Genomic DNA, 24,909 nt, shown 5'->3' on the forward strand with positions numbered 1-24,909 from the left:
AATGAGTTTACGAGCGTGTCGTCGTGTCCTGGCTGCTTTGTTTATGCTGCATATTAAATAAATTTGACATCCGCCATGGATGGAAGTCCTGCGGCTCTGGTTTTCGTCTTCGGAGTGCTTGTGGCAACTTTGCCATTTTGCTTGTTGACAATAAAATAACATTTTGCACTCACTTAGCCCAGCTGGGCTTTTACCCACTTTTGCTGCCCCTACTTGCCATCATTCGAGAGTTTTAATGAAAAAACTTTTCCAACTGCGAAGCATATGAAAATCACTCATATTTTTGGTCCGGAAATTTGCATGCAATAGAGTTGATTTCAGTCCGCAATTTATTGTATTTATGTACATACATATACATATATATATATAAGTGTACGAGTCTGTCTGCTTTTGTATGGAGGCGGCTTCATTAAAATGTACACTTGATCATTGCTTGAATTTCTTGTGCAAACTTTCCATGGAGGAGCGTGCAAGGATGTGGCAATATTACGCAATATTACGCATACGCAACGTGAGCTGAGCCGAGCTGAGCTAAGGCTGGTAGCTGATTGTCAGCCGCTCGTGGCATTGCAAATCAATCAATAAAACGCCAGGGCAAGTCAATCGTAAGGAATTTTACGCAACACACAATCAAACGCATATTGCTTTCAGGAAAGCACACTGTGCAAAGCGATTAACTCTTGTTCTTAAAGTTAGTTACAAAACTTTAAATTAACTTAAAAGTCTAGCTATTAGGTATTGTCAAGAGATTTACTTTATAATAATATATATAGTTTTGTGCCTCGAAACAACTATATTTCCCGATAAGTTTTGAGTTATTTAAATAAAAATAGTTGTATTGATACAATAAGTTCCCATTTAATACTTGGCATATTTACACTTTTATAATTTTGTTATAATAGTAAGTGACTGTGCATCATATGAATTATTTGAGTTATAGTTATAATTGAATTCCTTGGGCATTTAATGTGTTCTAATTAAATAAGTGGCACGTGTGTGCCATTTAAATTTGCTAATTGACCCTAGTTAAAATGGGTTTTCCTCGATTTTCCTGCAGTGTGCGAAATTGTGAAATTCTATGCGCAATATTGAAGCAGCTGCTCATACTTTAGCTAACATTCCATTCCGATGGAGAGTCAAACGGTCCAACTGACGAGTTGGACGGACGGACAATCGATTATTTGCAGAGTGCGAAATAAAACGTCAAATGAAATAAAACAGGACGGTCGAAAATGCACAAAAAAATATATAGAAATGTATTTGCCATATACCATATACCCATGGTTGGCTATGCTTTGGCATTGGCTCCTGGCATCGGATTCCTTCAGTCGAACGGCAATTTAATTTCAATTTCTCCGTTGCCAGGCTGCACTCTCTGTGACTTATTCTCCATCTACGATTTCAGATTATTTATGGTGCAATAAAAAAATATATATACATATGTATATATGTATACTCCAACTCAGGAAAGGCAAGAACTTTGCATTAGCATAGCAACAATATTTACCGACTCTTTTGTCCTTGCCACAATTTCGTTGCGAAATTTCATTATGAACGGATGTCGCTTAAGTGCACATTGAATTCAATTAGAGCCCGACAACCCATGCAATTCTGCATCTGTATGTGCATGTTCTGGTAGAATCCGTATAGTTTGTGGATATATCTAAGGATTCAAACCTGCCAATTGAAAATTGAATTATAAAAATTTCCCCCCCCACACTCGCCCTCCGCAAACATGTCCGTTGCGCTGTCCTTCTGAAGAACAGGACATGCAAAACCGCAGTCAGATGTCGTCTCTGGGAGAGTGGTTGCTGTTCAGATTGGAAGGCGCTACATTAAGAAGTCAACCCATCCGGGTGCAAATATAGCTATTCCCGCTGGGAATGAGGTACCCTTGATCGGGGCACCCTGTACGTCGCTCGGGCCAAGTTGCACAGGGCATCTTGTAGGGGAAACAGTACATGGATCACCTTGTACGTGGCACTTAGAAATAGTTATTTTATAGCCATACCGGCTAGTCTTATCAATATAAATACGATATTTTAAAATAAAGTTTTAATTATCTTTAAGACTGTAACTTATTTGACACCTAAATAAATTAGTTTACTCTATATTAGGTCCCCTTGTGACATTATTTTTCCACTGCATTGTACTTAAGCGGTTTAATTGCACCGCAATCAACCATCCAGAAAATACTTAAAAGATATATATCCGCAAGTACGACCCATTCACTTCTGAGATTTCATACCCCTGGGCCATCTTTGTTTAATGTGTCTACATAATAGCGTTCACCGACTTCCATGGGGCTGCATGTTGCTGGATTCCTTCTTTCCGACTCTAAATTTGGTCTGGGCCTGGCCAAGATGCTGTGCGAACGTTTCCTGCATCCTGTCGTTTCCTGTGCCCCACCAGACCAGCGATTCACCCCCGAACCACCATCACCATCACCACCATCTTTCTACTGCTTCTGCTTTTGCTTCTGCTTCTACTTCTGCTTCTGCCAGTGCTGCGGTGGCCATTATTTCCTGTATTTAATTGCACTACTCTCGGCTGCGGTTTTCTGCTACATTTGTTGCCGCCTGCAGCCGACCAAGGACTATAATGTACTTTGGCTAACCATCCGGGCAGTGCAGTCCTTTCGGGTCTCAGGACCTCACCCATTTACTGCTTCTTTCCCTTTTCAGCTGATTGTCGTTTGCCGGCTCCTTCTTTGTGACGTATTTGTTGGTCACTTTGCAGAGGCAGTCATCATATGATTTATACTTTAATAAGCGTGCTCGGGACATGCAGAGAAATTAGATGTGGCCACAGGAGTCGCCTCCCCCCACCCAACTCCCCTGCACCGCCAACGTCCTGATGACATTTTTCATTGACGCTCGCAAAAGGAATTTGCGCAATTTATGAGAGGCAGGCGGGCTGAAGAAATACCAAAGCAGCATTCGAGAAATTAATAAGAAAGTTGAGGCGTTGGAGCATGGAGGAGGACGAGGCACTTGGCTCCTCGAAGGTATTTCCGGTATTCGTGCCATTAAGGCAAACGAAAGGCAGCGAAAGGTGACAAAAATGCACGGAAGCTCAGACCCCGCGATTTTTAAGGGGTTAACAGGTTGAGAGAAACCAATACCGAGTGGATTTTCAAAATCATGTATTTAAGCATTTTTTTTCTTGAGCGGTAGGATGATATCTTTAAGGCATTTACTTCTTCAGCAGAAGGGGAGCTGCGGCGGCGATGGGGGCGGTGTAGGCGGCAGCCACTGGGGCGGCGATGGGAGCTGCGAAGGGGGTGGCGGCATAACGGGCAATGGGGGCGGTGTAGGCAGCGGTATAGGCGGCAGGAGCGGCGTAGGCAGCGGCCACTGGAGCGGTATAAGCGGCGGCCACTGGAGCAGCGATGGGAGCGGTGTAGGCGGCGGCAATTGGAGCAGTGTAGGCAGCTGGGAAGGCGGCGCTGTGGGCCACCGAGTGGGCGGTGTAGCTGGAGGCGTAGGGAGCCACGTAGGCGGCACTGCCCACCACAGCCGGAGCGGTGTAAGCCAGAGGAGCGGCGGCCAGAGGAGCCACAATGCCGGGCTTGGCAGCAGCCACGGCCACAACAGCGAAGAAGCAGACGGCGAACTATAGATTCAAGTGCTCATTAATAAGAAAGTCCTTTAAATCCTTAAGGTAATCAATGAACTTACGAATTTCATGATTGTTGAATTGGTGTTGTGTTTGGTAGTAGTGACTACTTGGAGCTGTGAGCTTTGTTTGATATTGAGTTAACCCAGCTGGCCAGTTTATATACCCCTCACTTGGTCATCCGGCGAAGGCCGCGCTTACACATGCAGCTGTCGTCGCCGACGGCGCAGCACAAAGTCTTTGACTCCGATCCAACTTGCTTGCCAATTGAAGACGTTATTGCTCCACACTCGCACTTGTCACGTGCGGGCCAAATTCGTAAAGGGCATTGCCGGGTTTCCTAGACTTGCGCGACCTTCAGCGAAATCGATTTCAGTTGCTCCACTTAATTTAAGTCAAAATTCTTGCAGCATGCGTCAGTGGTTCTTAAGTGGTTTTTAAAAAAAAATTGTTTTGTATTTGCTATCCAAAACTAAAGAATCAAAAAATGTTTGATAGCAGTTTTGTTTCTATAATTTTGTAATATTTTGGATCAACTGTTCGTTCTGCGCCTATCACAAAATTCCTACAAAAAAATTCAAATAAATTTTAATTGAAATTTCAAAAACCTACAAAAAAGCATCCGCCAAGTATGAGCGATTTAAGTGAGTTCGCCCTGGACCGCCACTTTGCCTCCCAGCTGCGCAACCTGCAGTCGTATTCCAAGGAGCACCCAGTCAGCCAAGAGGACCATGACATTAGCCAGCGCTGGATGCCACACTTCCAAGAAGCCAAGGGTCTGGATAAGTTCGCCCGCAACTGCATGCTGCTGATGATGTTCAACCAGTTGCGAGATCTTGGACACTTAAGTAAACCCTTCACCGAACTGGAGAACTTGAGCCGCTCCATGGACGATTTGCTGAACGAGTACCATGGGCCGATGACGGCGGAGGAGCAGCAGCAGCCGGCGGATGGTGATACTCAGGACGCGGAAACCGATGTCTCGAACTATGGCAGTGGAAGTTGTCGCCTCTCGTCTGAGGTGCCACCAACGTTTGCCATTTCCCTTCCCGAATTCGAGAGCATTAAGCAGGCTAACCAGGATCTGCTAAAGGAAATCGACTCGCTGCACAGTCGCACGGTGGAAACGGAAAAGCTCTTCATCAGCAAGCACAAAATTCTGGAGAAGCAGATTGCCGAGAAATCGGTGGCGGCCAAGGCGGAACTTCCTCAGGATAGCATCTATCAGGCCTGCCATGCGGCCATTGATCTTCTGAAGAATTGGCCGGGCGAGTCAGTGCGACTGAATTTTCTGGCCACCTGCCTGGAGCCCTTGCTCCGGAATGATGTGGTCACCAGTTTGCAGATATCCGAGTTGGATCTCAGTTTGGAGAATACTCTAAATGGCATGGTTATACAGGCCTGCTCGCGAAGGGAGGAAAGTGTGCGCATGCTATATAATGCTATTATGGTGCACGACAAGGACGACTTGAAGAAAAAGGAGGACAAATGGCGCCGATTGCAGGAATCCACTATGCTGGAGCGCCAACGATTGCGGGCTCTATCCGAGGATTTGAAACGCCGCGAGGACCTCATTTGGAGGTTCCAGGCCGTTGCCACGCTCGCCATTTCAGGACGTCCCTCCGATGACCAGCGCAGTCCCAGCTCCTCAACGTGTGAGTCGTGTCAGAAAGAAAAGGCAATCGGAAAAGGACTCATAGATCCCATAAGCAGGAACAGCAAAAGTGGAAAACCCAAAAGTTTTGTAGATTTGGAAAACTTATCCGACGTACTGAGCGATCTGTCCACAGAATAATCCTCGAAACCCGCTGCCAAGCACACATTTTTATATATATTTTTTATTTTCTTGTTGGCATCAATAAATCGTTGAGTTGCTTTTAAAACTTACGCCCCTCTCACTTTTCACCGCCTGCGCCCCTGTCAACTGCAAAACTTTTAATGTAGTTTTAATTTTCTCGTAATCACGAAGGGAAGTTGGCTGTAGTCCTGGAAAGTCTGCAATCATCTACGCACTTACACCGTAAACTAAGTTTTGTACATCAATTTTAAAAATAGTTTTGTAATATTCACTTGAGGAAATCGCAAGATGACATAAATTGCATTATTGTAAGTTCAAAGCACAGACTAGGACAACTAAGTTGCACATTTTCGTCTTACTTTTTGCTCAGTGTAGTGACCATTTCCTCGTCCTGCGAGGATGGGAAAAGAAAACGCCGTCAGAAACAACAAAGTAGGAAGAGCAGCAACAGCTTTGTTCGTAATTAGTTTTTAAGCGCTTCGAAAGAGTATGTGAAGGCGGATATATATATCCTAAGTGGACCCAAATAGGGTGTGTGCGTGTGTGTGGGTGTGTTGTGGCCATGGTTATGACAACATGCAGCTAAGCACTTCTTAACGATGGCTGACTGCCGATAATGGCCTTTTGCCAAAGCAAGTGCAATTGATTTTCTTGGCAGCGAACATAAATTTCAAAACAATAAATTGTTTTTAATGCCATAGTTTTACGCAGTTTTTGTTCTGTTTGTAAAACAAAGAAAATATGCCTGTTAATGATTTTAAATTTCATATTTCACAAAGTTAAACTTTGAACATTATAGCGCCTTAAGAAACCGTATAAATTTCCAAAATTTGATAAAGCCAACATATCTGGCCATGCTTACGCTTAAGAACATACATACATAATAGTTTTTCTTTGCCGCAGTTCCAAAATTCAACCATTCATTTTCCAAGAAAGCCAGGAAAAAGTTGCAAGCAGTCGAGAAAAAGTTGTCAAGGAAAATGCAGTGCCTCTGCAATTTCCCAACTTTTCGCCAGTCCATCTTTCCCGACTGCACCCTGACAATAGCTCAAAATATGTTGCGCCAACTGTCGAAGCAGCCGGAACAGAGGGGACCCAAATGTAAGTGTGCGAAAAAGTTTCCGCATGGCTTTAATGATGCGTGCAGACAAGCCAAAGTTTGGTTGGCCAACATGGAGAAAATGGAGAAAATTTTGAGGAAGTGACGGAAGACGGAAGCCGAGCGTTTACATTAGTGGCATAAAATTAATGATAAATTTCGTGGGCTTATGCGGATGCACTGTTCCGTGGCGGACAATTTCCTGCCAGCGAGAGCGAAGTTCGCAAACAATTATGGCCAGAAGTAAGGGAATATTTGTATAAAACTAAGGCCGGGAGGAACATAGCATCTGTGACCGCCGGTAAAAGCTGCATTTTTGCAGCACTAAAGCGACTCCGGCAGAACCATTACGGCGGAATGTGTATTGCCCACTGGAGATGCCGCAGTGCAATGCTGTAGCTACTGTTGCCGGTGGTGTTTATCACTTGCAGCCAGCAACGACGACGCTTAATGGCTTCCTGCCCGGACAGTTTGCATCTGGGCGGGGCATAACACTTCGGGGACTCCCATACCGGGCTCGCAATAGGACACATCTGCAGCCAAACCATTCCTTAATAAGTTACATCTGTACATTTGCGTTGATTGCGTTGTTCTTATTTTCCCGTATATATTTACACTTGGTTGGTCTCTCGGGGAAGCTCTTTACCGGCGCTATGATGTCGCTTGGCAAACGTTTCGCCCACTATCAATGGAAAGACCAAGCTAGCCTCGGCATAGACCTTAACAGGGGTGGCATCCTTCCTGATCTTGCCCCAGGATATGGCCTCATCAGGACGAGCGCCGCTATCGCTGCCGTCAAACTCCGAGGCGGTATTAATGAACACGGAATAATCCGCTCCATTCCGCATCAAATTGGCATTACATATGTGATGCTTGATGACACCGCCGCCTACGATGATCATCCCACTGTTGACCGCCTTAACAGCCATTGTGTTAAGTCGTCGCAGATCGGATAGAATGTCCACCACGAGACCAGGTTGTCGAAAGGAGTGAAAATACATCATGTCGCCCAAACTGCCATCCGTCAAGGCGGGACAAAACACTGGTATTTGATTTTTGGCTGCCCAATAGTAGATGGAACTGGGATCGTCGATGCGATTGCCCAACCGATCAATAATCTTTGAAGGCGACCAGACAGTTCCCTGGGATTTCTGCTCCTCCAGCATCTCGTCAAGCAACGGCATCACCCAGTCCTCGAACTTGCAATAATTATCGTTCGGCACCAGCAGGTTGCCAATCCTGTTGATTCCCCGCTCGCGGAGATCCTTGCCGCTCAGCTCAAATGAACCCATGAACGTGGGAGCTAAGCACTTGATGAAGTCCTCCTCGACGCCGCCGGCTGTGGTCACAATGCAGTCGATCATACGATGCTCGGCCAGAAAGCGAATGGTCTCTCGCAGGCCCGATGAAACCAAATTGGATGTGTAGCCCAGAAATACGGTGCACTTGCTCCTTCGACGGATGAAGTCATCTGTTTCATGGCTGTCCATTTGATCCGCTTCCAATGGCTGGTCCCTGCAATCCAGCTGCCAGTGTCAGGGACTTGTAACATATCGGAGTTGAGTATTTAAGTTACTAACTAACCATTCTGTTGATTTCCCGAATGGCCAGGCCGAGATTTGTGGCTTGAAATCCGGTGTTCACATAGGACTCGAAGAGCTTACTGTAGTTTAGCCCTTTGTTGAAATCGTAGCCACTGACTTGGGGCGTGTTCTCCGCCAGAGCCTCGCTGCGCTTCAGCACTGCATCCTTGGCCACCGCTGGCTCCGTCGACATGGTCAGAAATTCTTGAAATTCAAAATAAACAGCTCAAAGGGAGCCAAATCTTGCTCTTTATCAACATGTGCTGGTTATGGTAGCCCTGGTTTCCGATAGAGATGGCGGTAACAAAGTAGCTAACTAGTTGCAGAAGGCCAATGATGTAGCCAAATATTTGAAAAAATACTTTTTATTTTTATTTATTTATTTATTTATTTTATTTATTTCCAAATAAATAACTATTGTCGATATTTTTCAAATTAAACAAGTTATAACATACTAATAATAGATTTTAATGAGCCTTGCAAATCACCAGACTTAGCTTGAATACCGCTGAATACGAAATCCGCTTACCAGCACTAAGTAACAATCGGCCAGACTGTTATCGGGTGCAACCATCGATTACTCACACATATCGCTTGGCAGAAACAAGGAAAGGAAAGAAAGTAAAGTGACTTTTAACATCAGATCTATTGTAAACGGTAGGCCAATCATTCAGAGAAACAATTGCCTGAAAACCATTGACATTTCAAACAATTCACCCTGTCCCATAATCAACAATAGGCAAAAAACGATACTTTCGAGCGCAGCCAAACGCAGAAGACGAAACGCCAGCGAGACGAGGACGCCAAGATGATTAAACTATTCACGCTTAAGCAGCAGAAGAAAGACGGCGAGCAAAAGGGCAGTCAGCAGAAGAAAGCGTCCGCCGCCCAGCTGCGCATACAGAAAGGTAGATATCCAGCAACTGGTATGGCCAACATGATCTTATTACTTATCTTTCATCCTCCCCAGATATTAACGAACTGAACCTGCCAAACACTTGCGCCACAGACTTTCCCGATCCCGATGACTTGCTCAACTTCAAGCTTATCATCTCGCCCGATGAGGGTTTCTACAGAGACGGGCGCTTCGTGTTCAATTTCCGCGTCGGATCCAACTATCCGCACGAGCCGCCCAAGGTGAAGTGCGCCACCCAGGTATACCATCCCAATATCGACCTGGAGGGCAACGTCTGCCTCAACATTCTGCGCGAGGACTGGAACCCAGTGCTGAACATCAACTCCATCGTCTATGGCTTGCAGTTTCTGTTCTTGGTTTGTATTTACCATTGGAAATTGTCCAGATTTGCCCTCTTTAGGAGGCTATACTTTTTTTTTTTTCCATAATGTGCCGTGATCAACAGCTAAAGGTTTAATGTTCAGATAGCTGGTTACACAAACCGACAGTCTTACTAACCCAAATCAACTGCTTGCAGGAACCCAATCCCGAGGATCCGCTCAACAAGGAGGCGGCCGACGTCCTGCAGACCAATCGCCGTCAGTTCGAGAGCAATGTAAAGAAGGCGATGCGCGGAGGCTGTGTGGGCGAGACCTACTTCGAGTGTTGTCTGCTCAAGTGATATAGGGAATCCCAAGGTCTCTTACTTTAAGCCTGTCCATACACACCTCCCAACACCCGCTAACTGAAGAAGATGATGCAAACACAGACGAACATCGGCGACAACAAATTATTGTAATAAACGAAAGCAAAATCCACAGCGTGCGAAGAAGAAGCCGAGTCAAGTCACCAATTTCTAGTTTTTAATACAATTCATTTAGCAATTTCGCCCACCCGTCTCTTAATCTTAATCGGTACACCCAACGTGGCAAACCTTAAAATTCCTCACAGGTGAATGCTGTGCCTGGCCATCTGCATATTTCGCCACAGGCACAGATCAGACGCAGCTGATAATCTTCCAGCCTGGAGTCGCAGATCGTATAGTCTGCTGATGAGACCCACTTTTATGTCATCTGTGACCAAAACTTTCAGCAGCTGTTGCACCAGGCCGTTGGGAAGCAAGCGCAGGACAGGAGCCACCCTCTCACCACCACATTCCACCAGCAGTGAGATGAACTGATAAACAAAAACGGCCTTTGGCGACAGTTCATCTCCATTAACAAACTGCAGGAATACTCCAAAAATGTGCTGTACGCTCGTCTGCAGGGGTTCTCTTAGAGTAAGCGGCGTAGTCCGCAGTTCAGATGTGGCAGTGGATCCCAATAAAGCTGCCAGGCCAGCTCCGGTCGTAGTATCCGTAAAGTCGCTGGAGTTATCGCTGCCATCGCCAATCACCTTCCGCACTTTGGCTGCGTTGGCCGCCAGTTCCTCCTCATCGTGAGATCTCGATCGCTTTTTCATGGCCATCAAGGCCGAGGAGGAATTTCCTTTGCGGCTTTCCAGGCAGGAAATAATACAGTAAACACAGAGGCGGGCCAGTACCAGGGATTGGGGCTCGTTTATGTCCTCACTAGAAAAAAAAACAAAAAAAAAGATTGCCAAATTGTGAGTACGAGTTCTGTAATAGAGTTTAAATGTTTCTTTTCTTGCTAGATCGAATCGATTTGTAGATATAAATAAATGAAAAAATATACAGAAGAAAATATTGGTATTTACCCTTGTCGTCGCAGTATTAGTGGAGCCACCACGTACTGCAGCAACGCCTCCGTGGTCTTCTCAATGTCGAGGTGCATCACAGCAAACACAACATCCATTGTTCGCGACATATCCCTTGTGTACTTGCACGCCAGCAGCTGCTCCACCAACTGTGTGGACAGCCACGCCGCGCCGCCGGCTAAAAGAAGCGACTCCAGTGACTGAGCGGCGCGAACGGGCAGGTGACCAGCATCGACTACGGTTCGCCACACTTCCCGGAACTGTTCGACCAGTGGGGAGTGTGAAATGAGGCGGGATTTGGTACTCGGAGCAGGGTGCACATCGTGTTGCATTTTTCGGATAATCTGATAGGACAGAGCTAGACGCTCTTTAGCGTTTTCCTGGCTGGAAAGTTCCTCGCTAGTCAATGGCGCCAGAAACTGCTGAATCATGTTCAGGGGCTTTAAAAGTTCCGTTTCCTTCACCGAATACATGTAGGCGCACAGAAAACTGGTGGCGCAAACGGAAAAGCTAAAAAGTCTCCTCTTAATATTATCCAAAATACTTTTAACGTCCGCCGAGGATAGCGTCTCCTGCTCCCAAGCAATAAGCACATGATGAAGCACTCCAGGCAGGTTGAGGCAAGTCTCCTGCCAACTTAAGTTGTTCGGCTTGAGTTGTGCTGCCTCTGGTTTACTGAAACTCAGCAAGAGCTCATCCACAATACTGTCTTCACAGAGGGCGAGAATTTGGCGCGGATTTTTAAGCTTATTCCTTTCCACCATGCATTCACGCACCCATTTTTCAAAAAATGAGTCACCACGCTCAGATAAAACCACCTGAAATAAACAAGAATTCATTAAAATTTCATTAAAATAGTAAAGTTATTAGGGGCTTAGGTACATCGGATCCATAGGTCTGCACAATGCTTGTCAGCATCAGGAAGGAAACATCAAACAGCGTGGAGCGGATGACGCACAGCTTGCCCAGCTCGCCCGGCACTGGCTTGGAGTTTTCATTGCACTGGATCAGGCGAGATACGAATGTCTTGAGACGTCCCTCGACGGTAGCTACTGAAAGAATCAACTCGAAGCTGTTGCCCACCGGCACCTGGCAAAGGACATTCACCATGTCCTGCACTTTGTTGGTGCACAGCGTCTTTAATACTCCGGAAAGCGGAACCTCTGCACGCTTGATGAAGTTAATATTGGACGGCGTCTGTTGGCCATTGTCGCATTTTTTGAGTAATTGAGAGGCGGCTTCCCTGAAAGAGTTCGTTTTAAAATACATAATTAAGATGGTTGTACAAAATGCCTGATCTCTTCACTAACCTTTGACTGGCGAACTTCTTTACATGCACATCATTGACTAGTTGTTGCTTGGTCCAGTCATTTAAAAGGAACTCGATCATATTGCACGAGCACTTGGTATCCATGAAGTCTAGCAGCAGGTTGTCCTCGATGAGCAGTTCCAAAGCCTCTACCAATTCGGGTATGTAATCGGTCGGTGGTGGTTGATCCCCGGGAATCCGTTGCAAGGCGTGCAATTGCTTAATGATGTGCGGCATTTTAAAGAACATAAAGGCACCCCACATAGTGTCCGGACTTGTATCCGCAACATTGCTCAGCGTGAGGAATCCAGCACGGATGATTTCGTAGAAGAGTCGTGTATTGGAGTATTTTTTTAAGCGTTGCAGCATCTGCAACTCAGCCACGTAGTAGCTGGTATCCTTGCACGGATTGAGCAGCACTTCCACCGCTAGTAAGGGTTGCACGCAGCACGAGATCTTCTCGAGTGTTGGCGGCGGATTCAGTGGCTGCATTTCAAGATGCTTGGCTTCAATGTAGGCCAACTGCTGCAATTGCTGCTCAACTTGTGGTGCGTTTAGCGTGAAATTTGAGTTCGTCAACGATCCCTTGATGGTAGCGTACTTATCCCGAATCCGTCCACATATTTCGAGCTCTTCGTGACAGCCAACGTACAGCATAGACAGCATAAACTGCTGCTGGCTTAGCCGATCAATTACCACGCAGGTCTGATCCAGCATGTATGATTGCTCAGCGCTAATCTCGCCATAAAGTTCATAATGTTGCACAGTTCTGGCGAAGATTTGAAGCAGCCAGTATACCAAGTGGACGACGGAACTCGGTAAAACCGCTTCCTCAGATTTTATTCTGGAAAAAAAAATGAGGAATTATATTTATTTGCACTTATAAAAATAAAAGACCTCACCGGCAGGTAACTCCATCCACAATGCCGGCCAGGAATTCAAGGAGCGCCGTAATGCAATAAACGCGCTCCAATTTGTCATATTTAGCAATGCATCGAATGACAGCAGCGTGTGAAACGAGATGGGCACACAGTGAGTGCTTTAGGTAGTTGAGCACCAACTGAACGGAATAAATTACAATTAAAAAAGCAAACTAAATAATTATTTCAACTACGCACCGGATTTGCTGTGGAACCAATGAGTGCCTGCTGCAAGAGACAGTCCGCCAGATTGTACACATCTCCACTGACTCCTCTCGGCAGCACCTGAAATAATAATTAAGGGAAGGAAGACACATTAGACCGCAGGGCAGACAATGAAACATTAGCTTTTTCTGTCATACTTTCACACAATATCCGGGTCACAATCCCAGAAAATAAACAGAAACATATCAACTTAAAAATATAGTTAGGATTTCCACTTTATATTTAACACACATAGTTGCATACTTCGTTACGCGAATAGAAATGTTTCGTTTAAAAGTATTTCGCAGTCCCAGAGACGTATTGAGCGCCTTAATTGGCGGGGCAACGACAGAGGGCTGCCGGAGGACGGCAATATGTTGCCTGGAGTTGGACCGTGCTCCGGCTGTCGCCGCCTGCTGGATCTGGATGCGGTTAATCAGTCAATATCAGTTTAGGACTAGCAAACCGGCCTACTATCCAGATCGCCAGCGGGAGGCGAAGCGAAATACAGCGGGAGCCACGCCTCAACAGCTGTCATCTCCGGCCATTAAGTCCTCTCAAAGCCGAGGCATGCCCAAGGACTACTACTACAAAGTGTTGGGCGTCAACAGGCATGCCACCATCCAGCAAATCAGATCGGCTTTCTATGCGCTGGCTAAACGCTATCATCCCGACTCCTCGCACTCGGAACAAAAGCTGAAGCACTTCCAGGAGCTGTCCAACGCCTACAACATCCTAACCGACGAGACGAAACGTTTGGAGTACGATCAGCTAGGAGGGATTAAGGATGAGCGCGCTTTTCTCGAACAGGCGGGCAATCCCATGAAAGTGGACCTCGAGGAGGCCAAGAGGTTCGATTCGGATAAGACGGCAAATGACGGTAAGCTAGGAGAGTTTAGATCCATAACGCACCATTTTAATATTACGGGTAATGGAATTTCATTGATTTGAACACGATCCCTTGAAATGCCTTTTAGAGATCAACAAACTGAAGAGCAACGAGTTCGATCTTCCACTTGAATTCCTTGAAGCGGCAGTGGGATGCAAGAAGCGGGTAGAGCTGCGCTACCTGCGTAAGTGCGAGACCTGCAAGGGAAAATCACAGCTGATGGCGCATCGGGATGTGGGCAAGGAGCCTTGTCGACGATGTAATGGAACTGGAAAGGTCACGACCAAAACGCCAACCTTCTCATCGGTGAACACTTGTACGCAGTGCAAAGGCAAGCGGTTCACGAATCGCAACGACTGCGAAACCTGTTCGAATCGGGGCTTTGTGATTTCCAGCGTGGACGTGATGGTGTCGGTGCCTTCCGGATCCCGGGACGGAGATGTGGTGAACCTTATTAATCCGGAAACCAAGCAGCAAGTCACCTACCGCCTGACAGTGCCGTGTAGCGACTATTTCCGTCGCGTTGGCAATGACATTCAAACCGACAAGCACCTTAACATCTCGGAGGCCATCCTGGGCGGAGCCTTTCAGATAAGGAGTCTTTACGAAAGCGTGGAACTGCGGGTGGAGCCGGGCACCCAATCCCACACCCAAGTGGTGCTCAAGGGCAAGGGCGTGCGCTCCAAGGAGGGCGTGGGTGACCACATCGTCACGCTAAAGGTGCGCATTCCCCGGAATCTCTCTGTGAAGCAACGCCAACTGGTTTTGGCCCTGTCCCAGGCAGAGGATCCCGTTTTCGAGCCCAAGACCAAAGGCACGGAGGCGGGCAAATTGAGCCCCTAAAATTCTCAATGTACAGGCTTCATTGCGTTTACAATATATTATTAAACACGAATATTGATTGTTTGATGTTGATTTGCTTGGGTTGCCTTGCCTTTTTTATGTTGATGCCCCACTGGGAGTCCGTCCAGCGCTCGCGCCACGCCACATAGATGAGCTGGAGGATCTTGTTGTTCTCCTTCATCTCGCGCGTCCGTGGAAATAATATTACTTTTCCTTTTCTCGTATTTCACGCAATTTATTTTATTTAAACCTATTATTTTCTTTAGCACCGCTCAGTGTGACCGCGGAGTCATTTATAAATTTTCCCGTCCGGCTACGGAAAATATACTTTTAATACCAAATTTATTTTTGCAAATATACCAAAAGTTATGTGCGACGATGGAACGGAAGATTTTGGAACATGCGGTTGTTTTTAATATATTATTTTTTTTGTTATATAGAGGTAAATTCAAAATAACAGGAATTCAAAAATGTTAGAAATATGAAGATATAACTATAAATATACGATTGGGGTCCAAACTATACCGATTTCAGTATATTTGTGTCTAATATATTGTAACGGTCATCCGTATGGTCACACTGTTTTCAGGTTCTTGCGTTTGTTTGGCTTTTTCATCCGATCTTGAATTTTGGAAATAATAGAGGTATATATTCAATAACTAGTTGATATTTGTGGCATATGCGAGTGCTCCACAAGCGGCTGCATCCTTCCATATCAAAGGAACCTCATTTGCATCCTCTTAAGGCACCAAAACAAGAAACTAGGTCGCACGTGTTTGGATGCTTATGGTGTCCAGATTGAAGGATTTAACGATTATAACGAATCGTTTACGTCACTACTTTCGAAACATGGACGCCAAGGAGCTGCAGCCTCCCAGCTCCGTGCGCGGAATGCAGGAGCTCCAAAGGGAACAATTCCGGAAGAGCGTTCAAGTTCCCCGATTACAGGTGCCCGAGTCTCAAGTGCAACGTGTGATGCCGCTGGTCAAGAAGTTCCTCCTCAAAATGGAGCACCTGCATCTTGTCAAAGCTGTGGACAAATCACGGGAGATCCTGCTGCATCCAACGCCTGTCAAAAACTGGGAATCCCTGCCTACAGAGGAACTGCAAAGGCAGGAAGTGACCGTCGAGAATTTCTCCTTCGCTGAACTGGAGTTGAGTTATGAAAACTGGAGCGCCAATGAAATCTTGAAAAGCGTACTGCCTACGGAAGAGGAAGGTCTTACCTCCTACTCCCGCATAGGCCACATTGCCCATCTCAACCTTCGGGATCATCTGTTGCCTTATAAGCAGCTAATCGGTCAGGTGCTTCGCGATAAGCTGCCCAATTGTCGCACAGTAGTAAACAAAGCATCCACCATTGACAACACCTACCGCAACTTCCAGCTGGAGCTGATCTGTGGCGACGCGGAATACCAGGTGGAAACCAAGGAGAACGGAGTCCCCTTCGAGTTTGACTTTTCCAAGGTTTACTGGAATCCCCGTCTCTCCACGGAGCACGAAAGGATTGTCAAAATGCTTAAATCGGACGATGTTCTTTATGATGTATTTGCTGGCGTGGGTCCATTCAGTGTTCCTGCTGCCAAGAAGCGATGCCATGTGCTGGCCAATGACCTGAACCCTGAGAGTTTTCGGTGGTTGCAGCATAATGCCAAGAGAAATAAGTGCTTGCCCAATATACAAATGTTCAATAAAGATGGTAGGCAGTTTATCGTCGAAGAGCTACGGGAGGATCTGCTAAAGCGGCTGCGTACCACGGATACTACTACCTATGCCATACATATTACAATGAATCTACCAGCAATGGCTGTAGAGTTCCTGGACGCATTTCGTGGTCTTTATAGGGCAGAGGATCTGGCACAGTTGCCCGAAAACGTATGCTACCCCACCGTTCATGTGTACTCCTTTGCCAAGGGTGAGAACACCAAGGAATTAGTGCGTCAACTGGTGGAGAGCAATCTGGGAGCCAGTCTGGACGATAGCCTGCTGCAGGGAATCAATTTTGTACGGAATGTTGCCCCCAACAAGGACATGTATAGAGTGTCCTTTAAGCTATCACTAAAGTTGCTAACCACATTAAAGGAAGTTGAAATTACGAGAAAACGGTATGCAGAGGAGGAGCTGGAAGTCGCCACCAAAGTGAAATGTGTTTGATACAATATCTACAATAAAGTTATAATTTCCAAACAATTAAAAAGAGTCTCCTTTTATGCATACTTACAGATGGGTCGCAACAAGGCAAACACCAAAAAGGTGGCTCCTGGGGCCGCCAAGCCAAAGACTCCTCTGAACAAGTCCAAGAAGGCCAAGAATGTGTTCAAAGTGGGCGACGGTAACAAGGGCAAGGGCAAGAAGCCCAAGGAAGTGCAGGGCAAGCTCAAGCAGGTGAGTGGATTTGGTCCTGCTGAAAAAAACCCCATAACATGCCTAATTTGCAGATTAAAGAATCTGTCAAAGCCAAGCAGGAGAAGGTGGACGCCAGCCTGAAGACTCTCCACAAGGATCTGGTGGTAAAGAAGCCAAAGGCCCCAGTGGCACCCATCAAGAACAACAAGAAGAAGGGGGCCAATGCTCAGAAAGTCTCCGACACACTAGGCAAACTCAAGTTCTAAGCAACTCCGCCGGAGACCACGTTTTACGTATAGATACATATATGTATTACATCTAGATGTAGGTAGTCCCCATTAATTGTTGAAGACTTTTGTCCTATGTTGCCACTACATGTTGGCAAGTTATTATACAAAATATACGATGGCTATTCGGACAGTGATGGGAAGTGCTCAGCTAGGTAGAGATAATGTAGCCAAATACCTCTTGACCTTTAATGCTATTATAAATTCAGACTTTCATTCCGTTAACAATCTGAAATACCTGATAAATATAATACCCAAAGAATAGGCTTGAAATATAATAGTTAATCCCCCATTTATTTTTATAAATATAGTGCAATTCTTACCTTTTAGGTATTGACATACGATTGCGCTTTATTTTACCTAGTTGATATAGTGGTTATATATTGAATCCTTCCTAGGAATGGGTGTCTTTCCGTCACTGTGCTATGGCAGCCTAGACAACCACAGATACCGTGTTAACTGGTGGCAAAACTGCACCCGGTCTTACGGTGGGGGCAGCGGGAATTCCAGGTGCAGCAGTGGTGGCTTCTACCGTACCATTCGCCGCATTCCAGCCGAGAAGCTCTCGGATGATGCCATCCAACTGGACGGTATCAATGCCCGCCTTCTGAAGTTCGGCCAGAACCTGTGTAGTTTCCACTGAATTCAGCCAGCGTTCATACATCACCCTCAAAGCCTGTAATCTTGTCCAGAACTGGGCGAATATTCCCTGCTGCAGCACCTTGGCATCGATGTGCGCCCGGATGGCGTACAGTGGAAAGTAGAGCTGAGCCTCGTTCAGGAATCCTTGTAAGCCGAATACGGTGCCGGACCAGTAGGGAAACTCGTTCAATAGACTCACTTTGAGCCTCTGCTCCTTCAACTCAAATGAATCGCCCGAGGCCAGGAGCTGCTGGTTCGTCCACTGCAGAAAGATGATGAGCTCCGGCTGGGAGAGCAGACGCCAGCGGGCCGTGACAGCGACATTGCTGTTGATGATCCGCACGAAGGCCTGGAACTGAGCATCGTTGATAAGGTAGCGCGCCAAGAGCTGGTTCAAAGGTTTTGACTGGATCAGACGCTGGATTTCTTCCAGATCCTGCGACAGAGTGGGCGGTGGAGCCAAGGTGGCTGGCGGTGGCTGCGGGAACAGACCACCAGTTGGAGGCACGAACTGAGGAGGCCACAGTGCCAGGGATCCACTGACCAGGGTGATCAGGAGCAGCCAGTCCAGAGCGTTGGCCATGACTGAGAGGGGAGCGAAAGACGACTAGCAAAATGAAAGTCGCAGAAGCTTATATATCCATGCTCCAAGATTTGCTATTACTATCTACTGATAGCGTCTTCCTGAATTTGGCGCAGCATTTGTGTTGACCATTGTCGTCATCTGATAAGCGCTTTTCGATCTGTTTATGGGTCTACCCCATTTAAAATCCCCCACGGAAGTCAGTATTTTGGGATAAACTGGCGGGCTGGTAAACATTTGGAGAGAAAGAATACGAATTTATAACACGCTAAGCTTTATTTTCCAAGTGAATCACCAACAATCCGGATGGACCACAAAGAACCGCAAACGAACACTTCATAACATTAGGATTTACATAGCTCCTCATACACACACAAAGCAAACCAAAACTGGGAATATATAGGATTAATCTTTTTTTTTTTGATTTTTAGGGATTATGACTTTTTAGTTATCCTTGCGAAATGGGCTTTGGATCGCAGTTAAATAATTTTTGAAAATGGCAAATGTTAATGCAAGTTAAGGTGGTGATGGTCAGTGGGCGATATTCATGAGTGGGTTAATAAACTTTGGTTTTCTCGTAGCTCCCTACTCTGGTTCATAGATGTTGATCCAACATGGTGGTTTTCCGTGTCAAAGTAAGTGTTTCCCTATGTACTTATTTGCTAAAACCAGAGCAGGATTGCAGGGATTTTACGTATACAGATTCTAGTACGATGTACTCAGGGGGATACCTTCTTCTTTAGCTTAAGACGTATAAATAAGTCGTATGTAATAAAAACTAACTTAACCGATAAACGCATGTGAGTGTGGGCAGGGTATGGGATGCCTAACTGGGTGGTGGTCTAGCTACCATCCCCGGTGAACCTGCGGCGCAGCCATCCGGGCATATAGCCCCTCACTGCCTCGCCCAGCTGCCTGTAGATGATGAGGCCCAGAATGGGCAGGACCAGGCGTGCGTCCTTGAACAAGTACACATAGCAGGCGACCAGGAAGAGGACCAGGTCCGTGCAGTAGCTGAGTGCCGAGCGAACCTTCTCGTGTGCCTGCTCCTCCGACTGGAGGATGGCCAGAGTGGCCGCCTTCTGCAGCAATTCCCTGTCGGCGACGGAGAGGACCAACGATGTCTGCTGACTGCCCTCCACGTCCGGAATCACAGGTCTGGTGAGTGAGGCGTCTCGTGAGCGAGTGCTCGATGGGACCCTTCGCCTGATCACCCTCTTCACCTTTACCAAGCGAGTCCGGCCCCTGGCATCCGGACGAGCCTCCACCATCTCGCTCATGACGCTCTCAGTCTCAGATTCGTTCTTGTTCTTTGATTTCGGCGGGGGCACCACCAGCACAGTGGGGTACTCCGGTTCCTCGTCCTGTTGCGATGGCTGCGACTCGTGCTCCTGCTCGGACTCTGCCTTTTCGGGCGATCGGTGGAATGCCAGACTACTAGCTGCATCCCGGACATGGACAAGTTGCTCCCGCTCCGAGATGGAGAGTCGTCGCTCTCTGACCACTGGAGGAGCCAGAAACAGGTCTTCGCTACCACCGGTGGCACGTCTCTTCTTCAGTTCCTCCGCATGGGTGAGCACGTCCTCCTCGTCGGTTTCCGCTGCTGCCTTCGCAGCCGCTCGCTTCAGTTCATCCCGGTCTAGGTATAGAGGTGTATGGTATCTGTGAGAACTGCCCACTTCCTTCACCAGATCGCTGTAGTGATCCACTGCAGCGTGAGCCTCCTCCTGCATTAGGCGCTCCTCCTCCTTGCGACGCAATTCCTCCTCCTCCTTCGCTTTTCTCTTGACTTCCAAGTCCGCTGCGATGGCAGCAGCATTGGTCTTTTCCAGCGGATTTGATATCTCCTCGTTGGCCTCTGTGTTCTTCTCGGTGGCTGATCTCTTGTCGCGACTGAAAAAGGACTTAATTCCCTTAGCCAGGTCCATTTTGAGGGTGCTGGGATTGCTGGCTGCTACAGTTGAAGTTGGAGGCACTGTGATAGTCGGTGCTTCGTTGCCAAAGAACAAAGGACTCGGCAGGGGACTGACAGCCTGCTCCACATGCTCATTGGAGGATCTCTTAAGGATCGGCTTGGGCACGAAATCTGGACTGGGCAGAGGCACCGGACGGTTGAGCACAACGGCTGCCTGCTCCGGAGTGGGGGCCCTGTATGGTGTAAAGGTTCCAGCACCCATGGTACGCGGATGATAGGTCTCCAGATCCCGCGGACTGGGCGATCGAGTGCGCGCCAGCAGTTCCATCTTGAACTTCTCAATGGAGTCCTGCTCCGAGGATGCAGTGCTCTCTGTGTAATCCGAACCAAGATCGTTGCTGGACTGCTGCTGCAGCTTCTTTTGCGCCGGATACTCTTCGTCCACATCCATATCCTCATCGTAATCCAAATCGATATCCTCGCTATCATCAGCCGTACTCTCAGTTAAGTGCTCCTCTTCTACATCTTCATGTTCCTCTTCCGGTTCCGGCTCCAGAAGATCCTTTCGCGTCTCAAGGGGCAATTGTCCAGTGGTGTGGATTCGTGTCAGGTTACCGAACTCGTTGACGTTTTCCCTGGAATCCCATTTTCGTGAAATGGACACCATATCCGCCGATTGACGTCGCAACTCGGTTCTTCTTTCGAAAGACAAACGTTCGGCCTCAGAAATGGAACCCAGACGCTTGCGGAGATTAGCAGGCGTTTGGTGGGGAACCGGAGTGACCAGTTTGTCCCGCGACGTCTTGCGGGCTTTGGCAGCCTGCTCGAGTTCCACTGCCTCGTAGAACCTGGCCATGGCCCTTTCATACAAGAGTTCCGTCGAGCTGACGGAGCGACGCAGTGGAAAGGTGGTGTGCAAGTTTGTGAACTCTAGGAAGGCCAGATCCGGCGCAGAAATCGAAATGGGTGGTGGCTGGATGGCGTCCTCCAGGTCCAGCTCAAAGGAATCTTGTCCTGGGGAAAGAGAATTTTGCGATGGGTTTAGTTAGAATATTCCTAAAATCCTTATCACTGAAAACTTACTGTCCTTATCCTTGACCTTGCTATTTTTGTCGAAGACGACCAGCATGAACTCATTGCTGGTGTGGACGTCGTCGTGTTTGTCGGCTGACCTGGAGAACCGCCTAGCGTTGGATTGGGACTTTAGAGCTGGTTCTGGAGACGGACTGGGCTCTGATAGTGGAGGTTCCTCCTCCTGGGGCGTTGGTGGAGCACTGATTTCAATGGTGGGCAGCTTCTCACCAATTACAGCTGACACACCGGAAGCCACTGCCAACGCCAAAGTAGGCACATTTCTGGCCGGGCTTAGAGCCTGTCCGGAAAACCGCCTGACATTCTGATTGACTCCCAGTTGAACGGGTTCCGCACTCCTCAACAGAGCTGGGGTAATCTTGATGGGTTCAGGTGGCGTGGGACTCTTGCGCAGAGGCGCTGGTTGCCTCTTGTTGGGTGGACTTAAGCTCCTTTTCTGGTTAGGTGATGCTTTATTCGGATTTTCCTTGGGCGGAGTGGGTAATGGCTGTGGTTTCGGCTGCACTGGTGACCTATCCTTAGGGGCTCCTGAGGGTTTAGGATTGAAGAGTTTCAACGGTGAGGTAGCTGGTGTCTTAGGTGCTTTGGGGGATGGTACAGACTTTTCCGGCGGTGCCAGTGTAGTGGTCACTAGTGTGAGGTTAAGCTTTGGATTGGAACTCTCTGTCGTCGGCTTATTAGCCAAATCAGCGCTACTCAGCGAGGGACTCTTGCGCACGTCCATCTTTAGAGCATGATCCGAGGTTCCGTAGGACATTTCGTGGGTTAGTTGCTCGTTGTCTATGAGCTGCGGCTTGGGTTTCCGCTTAACACTGGGCGACTGTTTTGGTGACATGCCCGTGGAGGCGTCCGCTTGAGGACGTGGAGGGGATAATGTCTTTCTGCGTGGTGGCACCTGCACCCCTCCAGCTCCTGCCTTCGGTTTGTCCTTCTCATCTCCGGCTATCCTTGTAGCTGATTTCGGTTTGGTGATTCCCCGCTTGGGATCCGGGATAAAGAGCAGCTCCGATTCGCCCGACGGTTCGCTCAGGCCATATGGATTCTCTGCCTTCACCCGAAATTTGTACTCGGATCCCTCTATCAGATCGTGAAGCGTGGTGGTCAGTGCCCGAGTGGTGGCCGCCTTGAGCCAAACATTCCAGCCCACTCGGAAATATTCTACTATGTAGTTGCCAATCTTACAGCCTCCGTCGTCGAGTGGAGCCGTCCAGGAGAGAGTAGCCGACTTGCCAAAGGACATATTCAACTTGGGAGTACCCGGGGGATTGGGCCTGGCGGTCACTGTAACCAGAAAGGAGGTACTGTCCTCACCCAAACGATTCCATGCCTTCACCATATACTCGCCGCGATCTTCTCGAAGCACATTGTCGATCTTGAGCAGCGAGTTTTTCTCCGTGTTGGTGATCTGCAACGCGAAGCAAGTTATTTATGTAGTAGGATAAAAACAGCAGGGTAAGATTACCCACCTCAAAGCGTCCACCCGGAGCGATGACCTCGCCCTCATGGAGCCACGTAATAGCGGGCGGTGGCTGTCCAGCCACACCCACTTTAAGGCGCAGCACTTCGTCCGCCTCAACAATCAGTCCATCCTCGTAGGTGCGGGGTAATCGGATCTTTGGAGGAGCCTGCACCATTAATCTTGCCTTGGTAATCACATGTCCCGCTCGATTGGTGGCCGTGCATTTTATCTCGCCCTCGTCGGTCAGCGCCACTTGGTGGATCACCAGGACACTGGCCTCGTTGTCGTTGACGATCTTGGTGCGGCGACTGCTGAAGATCTCGTAGCCGTCCTTGAACCAATTGATCTCCGGCGGCGGTTCGCCAAGTATGCGCACGCGGAACTCGATTCGCTCGTCTTCCACGGCATTTGTGTCCACCAGTTCATCGATGAACCGGGGCACGGTTATGGCATTTCGCTGCAGCGTCACCGTCAGCGGATCGGACAGCTCGCTGGCATCGGATCGCCCCACAATGTTCTCGGCAAAGCATCGAAACTGGTAACGCCAACCCGGCTCCAGTCCACTGATGCACACATCGCAGCGATCCACGGGAGTGGGCGTGGCCCTCACCCAGTGCGGTGACCCCATGCGCCGGTGCTCCACAGTATAGCCAGTGATGGGTGAACCTCCATCGTGGAGTGGCCGATCCCAGCGCAGGTTCACCACGTCCGGCTGCTGCTCCGGCAGTGCCACTGGCGTCAGGATGGGTCGGCCAGGCGGTGAGGGTCGCTCTGATTGGGGGGAAAGATAATACCATTTAAGCAACGGATATTTAAACTATTTAATGTAAACGGTTAACTAAACGATATTGTATAATTCTGGAAAAATTCTAACTTCTAGAAAATAGAGGTATATTTTACTCGTAATTTGAAAAAATTGAAATTTTAATATAAATGAAGATATAAATATAAGCGGTATAGTTTTTAAAGATTGCATTGGGAAGACAGTTAGGCATAGGTATCTTTCCTGTCACTTCTCCATATTTTAGGGCCTCACAAATGATGCACCTACACAAGTTTTTATCTCAGCATAATGATTCTTCCGCTTTTCAAACGACAACATTACTTTGACGTTGCGAGATTTTGGGGCCAAACAGACGAACACGGCAACCACTGAGTGTGCGAGTGGCTAAAAATAGACCCATTTCTAGCGCTCCCACCAGCCAGCCAGCTATGTGGGGCCTCCTCTAATATCTTGAAATTTGGGTAGGAATACCCTACGTACTGGGACTGGGACACCGATGGGATCCAGAGTTTCTACTTGCCTGCGGACTTCCAGTGGACATTCTTCTTGGGGCGACCGCCCTGCGGATGCGTGTGCAGCTTTCCCGGCTGATTTCCCATTTCGAGATATTTAGATATTTAACCTATTTGCAATATTGTGCTTGCCTATACAGAGGATCTATATATAGACAGTCGAAATTAACTTAACTTAACCCGTCGTTTTCGAATCGCCAATAAGAGCACTTTCCACTTGAACTATTTTAACTTCAGGTGGGTTAGTTTCTAGTAACGTAACTTTCGTAGCGTTTGTAGGCTTTTGTTTGCAAGCGTTGCCATTTTTGCGGCGCGTTAAATAATCCGTTCCGTTCGGTTCGTCAGCACAGCATCCTCCTCCTCCGCCGATCCACGAAAGCTTTCTGCTCTCTTTCAAATTTGAATTCTGTTGGGC

At 47.6% G+C, this 24,909-nt stretch overlaps 10 protein-coding genes across 11 annotated transcripts; 5 read left to right on the top strand and 5 right to left on the bottom strand.

The window, feature by feature from the left end:
* Positions 1-3,128: 3,128 nt before the first annotated feature.
* LOC120448520 (cuticle protein 18.6-like) lies at positions 3,129-3,995 on the bottom strand. The gene is made up of 2 exons (XM_039630556.1): positions 3,681-3,995; positions 3,129-3,615 (listed from the first exon to the last, which is right to left on the bottom strand). Exons 1-2 carry the CDS (start codon positions 3,687-3,689, stop codon positions 3,196-3,198), a joined length of 429 nt encoding a protein of 142 aa, XP_039486490.1. The 5' UTR covers positions 3,690-3,995; the 3' UTR covers positions 3,129-3,195.
* A 182-nt stretch (positions 3,996-4,177) lies between these two features.
* On the top strand, positions 4,178-5,501 carry LOC120448518. Its single transcript, XM_039630553.2, has one exon. It carries the CDS (start codon positions 4,250-4,252, stop codon positions 5,411-5,413), a length of 1,164 nt encoding a protein of 387 aa, XP_039486487.1. The 5' UTR covers positions 4,178-4,249; the 3' UTR covers positions 5,414-5,501.
* Positions 5,502-7,087: 1,586 nt separating this feature from the next.
* Positions 7,088-8,375, bottom strand: LOC120448523 (probable deoxyhypusine synthase). Of its 2 annotated transcripts, none has more exons than XM_039630559.1 (2): positions 8,100-8,375; positions 7,088-8,041 (listed from the first exon to the last, which is right to left on the bottom strand). In XM_039630559.1, exons 1-2 carry the CDS (start codon positions 8,289-8,291, stop codon positions 7,127-7,129), a joined length of 1,107 nt encoding a protein of 368 aa, XP_039486493.1. In that variant the 5' UTR covers positions 8,292-8,375; the 3' UTR covers positions 7,088-7,126. The 2 variants fall into 2 exon arrangements, with proteins under 2 accessions (XP_039486493.1, XP_039486495.1); XM_039630561.1 differs by having other exon boundaries at positions 7,847-8,030.
* A 271-nt stretch (positions 8,376-8,646) lies between these two features.
* Positions 8,647-9,881, top strand: LOC120448199 (nedd8-conjugating enzyme UbcE2M). The gene is made up of 4 exons (XM_039630065.1): positions 8,647-8,755; positions 8,838-9,006; positions 9,069-9,370; positions 9,532-9,881. Exons 2-4 carry the CDS (start codon positions 8,907-8,909, stop codon positions 9,673-9,675), a joined length of 546 nt encoding a protein of 181 aa, XP_039485999.1. The 5' UTR covers positions 8,647-8,755; positions 8,838-8,906; the 3' UTR covers positions 9,676-9,881.
* On the bottom strand, positions 9,840-15,155 carry LOC120448197 (mediator of RNA polymerase II transcription subunit 24). The gene is made up of 7 exons (XM_039630063.1): positions 14,966-15,155; positions 13,137-13,223; positions 12,921-13,078; positions 12,020-12,862; positions 11,592-11,952; positions 10,710-11,527; positions 9,840-10,563 (listed from the first exon to the last, which is right to left on the bottom strand). The coding sequence occupies exons 1-7, from the start codon at positions 15,053-15,055 to the stop codon at positions 9,939-9,941; spliced, it is 2,982 nt and encodes a 993-aa protein (XP_039485997.1). The 5' UTR covers positions 15,056-15,155; the 3' UTR covers positions 9,840-9,938.
* Positions 13,298-14,926, top strand: LOC120448198 (chaperone protein DnaJ). Its single transcript, XM_039630064.1, has 2 exons — positions 13,298-14,022; positions 14,120-14,926. The coding sequence occupies exons 1-2, from the start codon at positions 13,425-13,427 to the stop codon at positions 14,872-14,874; spliced, it is 1,353 nt and encodes a 450-aa protein (XP_039485998.1). The 5' UTR covers positions 13,298-13,424; the 3' UTR covers positions 14,875-14,926.
* A 276-nt stretch (positions 15,156-15,431) lies between the features above and the next one.
* LOC120447568 lies at positions 15,432-17,644 on the top strand. The gene is made up of 3 exons (XM_039629028.2): positions 15,432-15,518; positions 17,098-17,259; positions 17,313-17,644. Exons 2-3 carry the CDS (start codon positions 17,098-17,100, stop codon positions 17,484-17,486), a joined length of 336 nt encoding a protein of 111 aa, XP_039484962.1. The 5' UTR covers positions 15,432-15,518; the 3' UTR covers positions 17,487-17,644.
* Positions 15,525-17,075, top strand: LOC120447566 (tRNA (guanine(37)-N1)-methyltransferase). Its single transcript, XM_039629024.2, has one exon. It carries the CDS (start codon positions 15,655-15,657, stop codon positions 17,026-17,028), a length of 1,374 nt encoding a protein of 457 aa, XP_039484958.1. The 5' UTR covers positions 15,525-15,654; the 3' UTR covers positions 17,029-17,075.
* Positions 17,645-17,780: 136 nt separating the features above from the next.
* LOC120447567 lies at positions 17,781-18,767 on the bottom strand. Its single transcript, XM_039629025.2, has one exon. The coding sequence runs from the start codon at positions 18,730-18,732 to the stop codon at positions 17,941-17,943; it is 792 nt and encodes a 263-aa protein (XP_039484959.1). The 5' UTR covers positions 18,733-18,767; the 3' UTR covers positions 17,781-17,940.
* A 222-nt stretch (positions 18,768-18,989) lies between these two features.
* On the bottom strand, positions 18,990-24,872 carry LOC120447565 (titin homolog). The gene is made up of 4 exons (XM_039629023.1): positions 24,503-24,872; positions 23,206-23,969; positions 21,731-23,144; positions 18,990-21,661 (listed from the first exon to the last, which is right to left on the bottom strand). Exons 1-4 carry the CDS (start codon positions 24,579-24,581, stop codon positions 19,575-19,577), a joined length of 4,344 nt encoding a protein of 1,447 aa, XP_039484957.1. The 5' UTR covers positions 24,582-24,872; the 3' UTR covers positions 18,990-19,574.
* Between the last annotated feature and the right edge of the window lie 37 nt (positions 24,873-24,909).

This window comes from Drosophila santomea, chromosome 3L (genome assembly GCF_016746245.2).
Source record: "Drosophila santomea strain STO CAGO 1482 chromosome 3L, Prin_Dsan_1.1, whole genome shotgun sequence".
NCBI lineage: Eukaryota > Metazoa > Arthropoda > Insecta > Diptera > Drosophilidae > Drosophila > Drosophila santomea.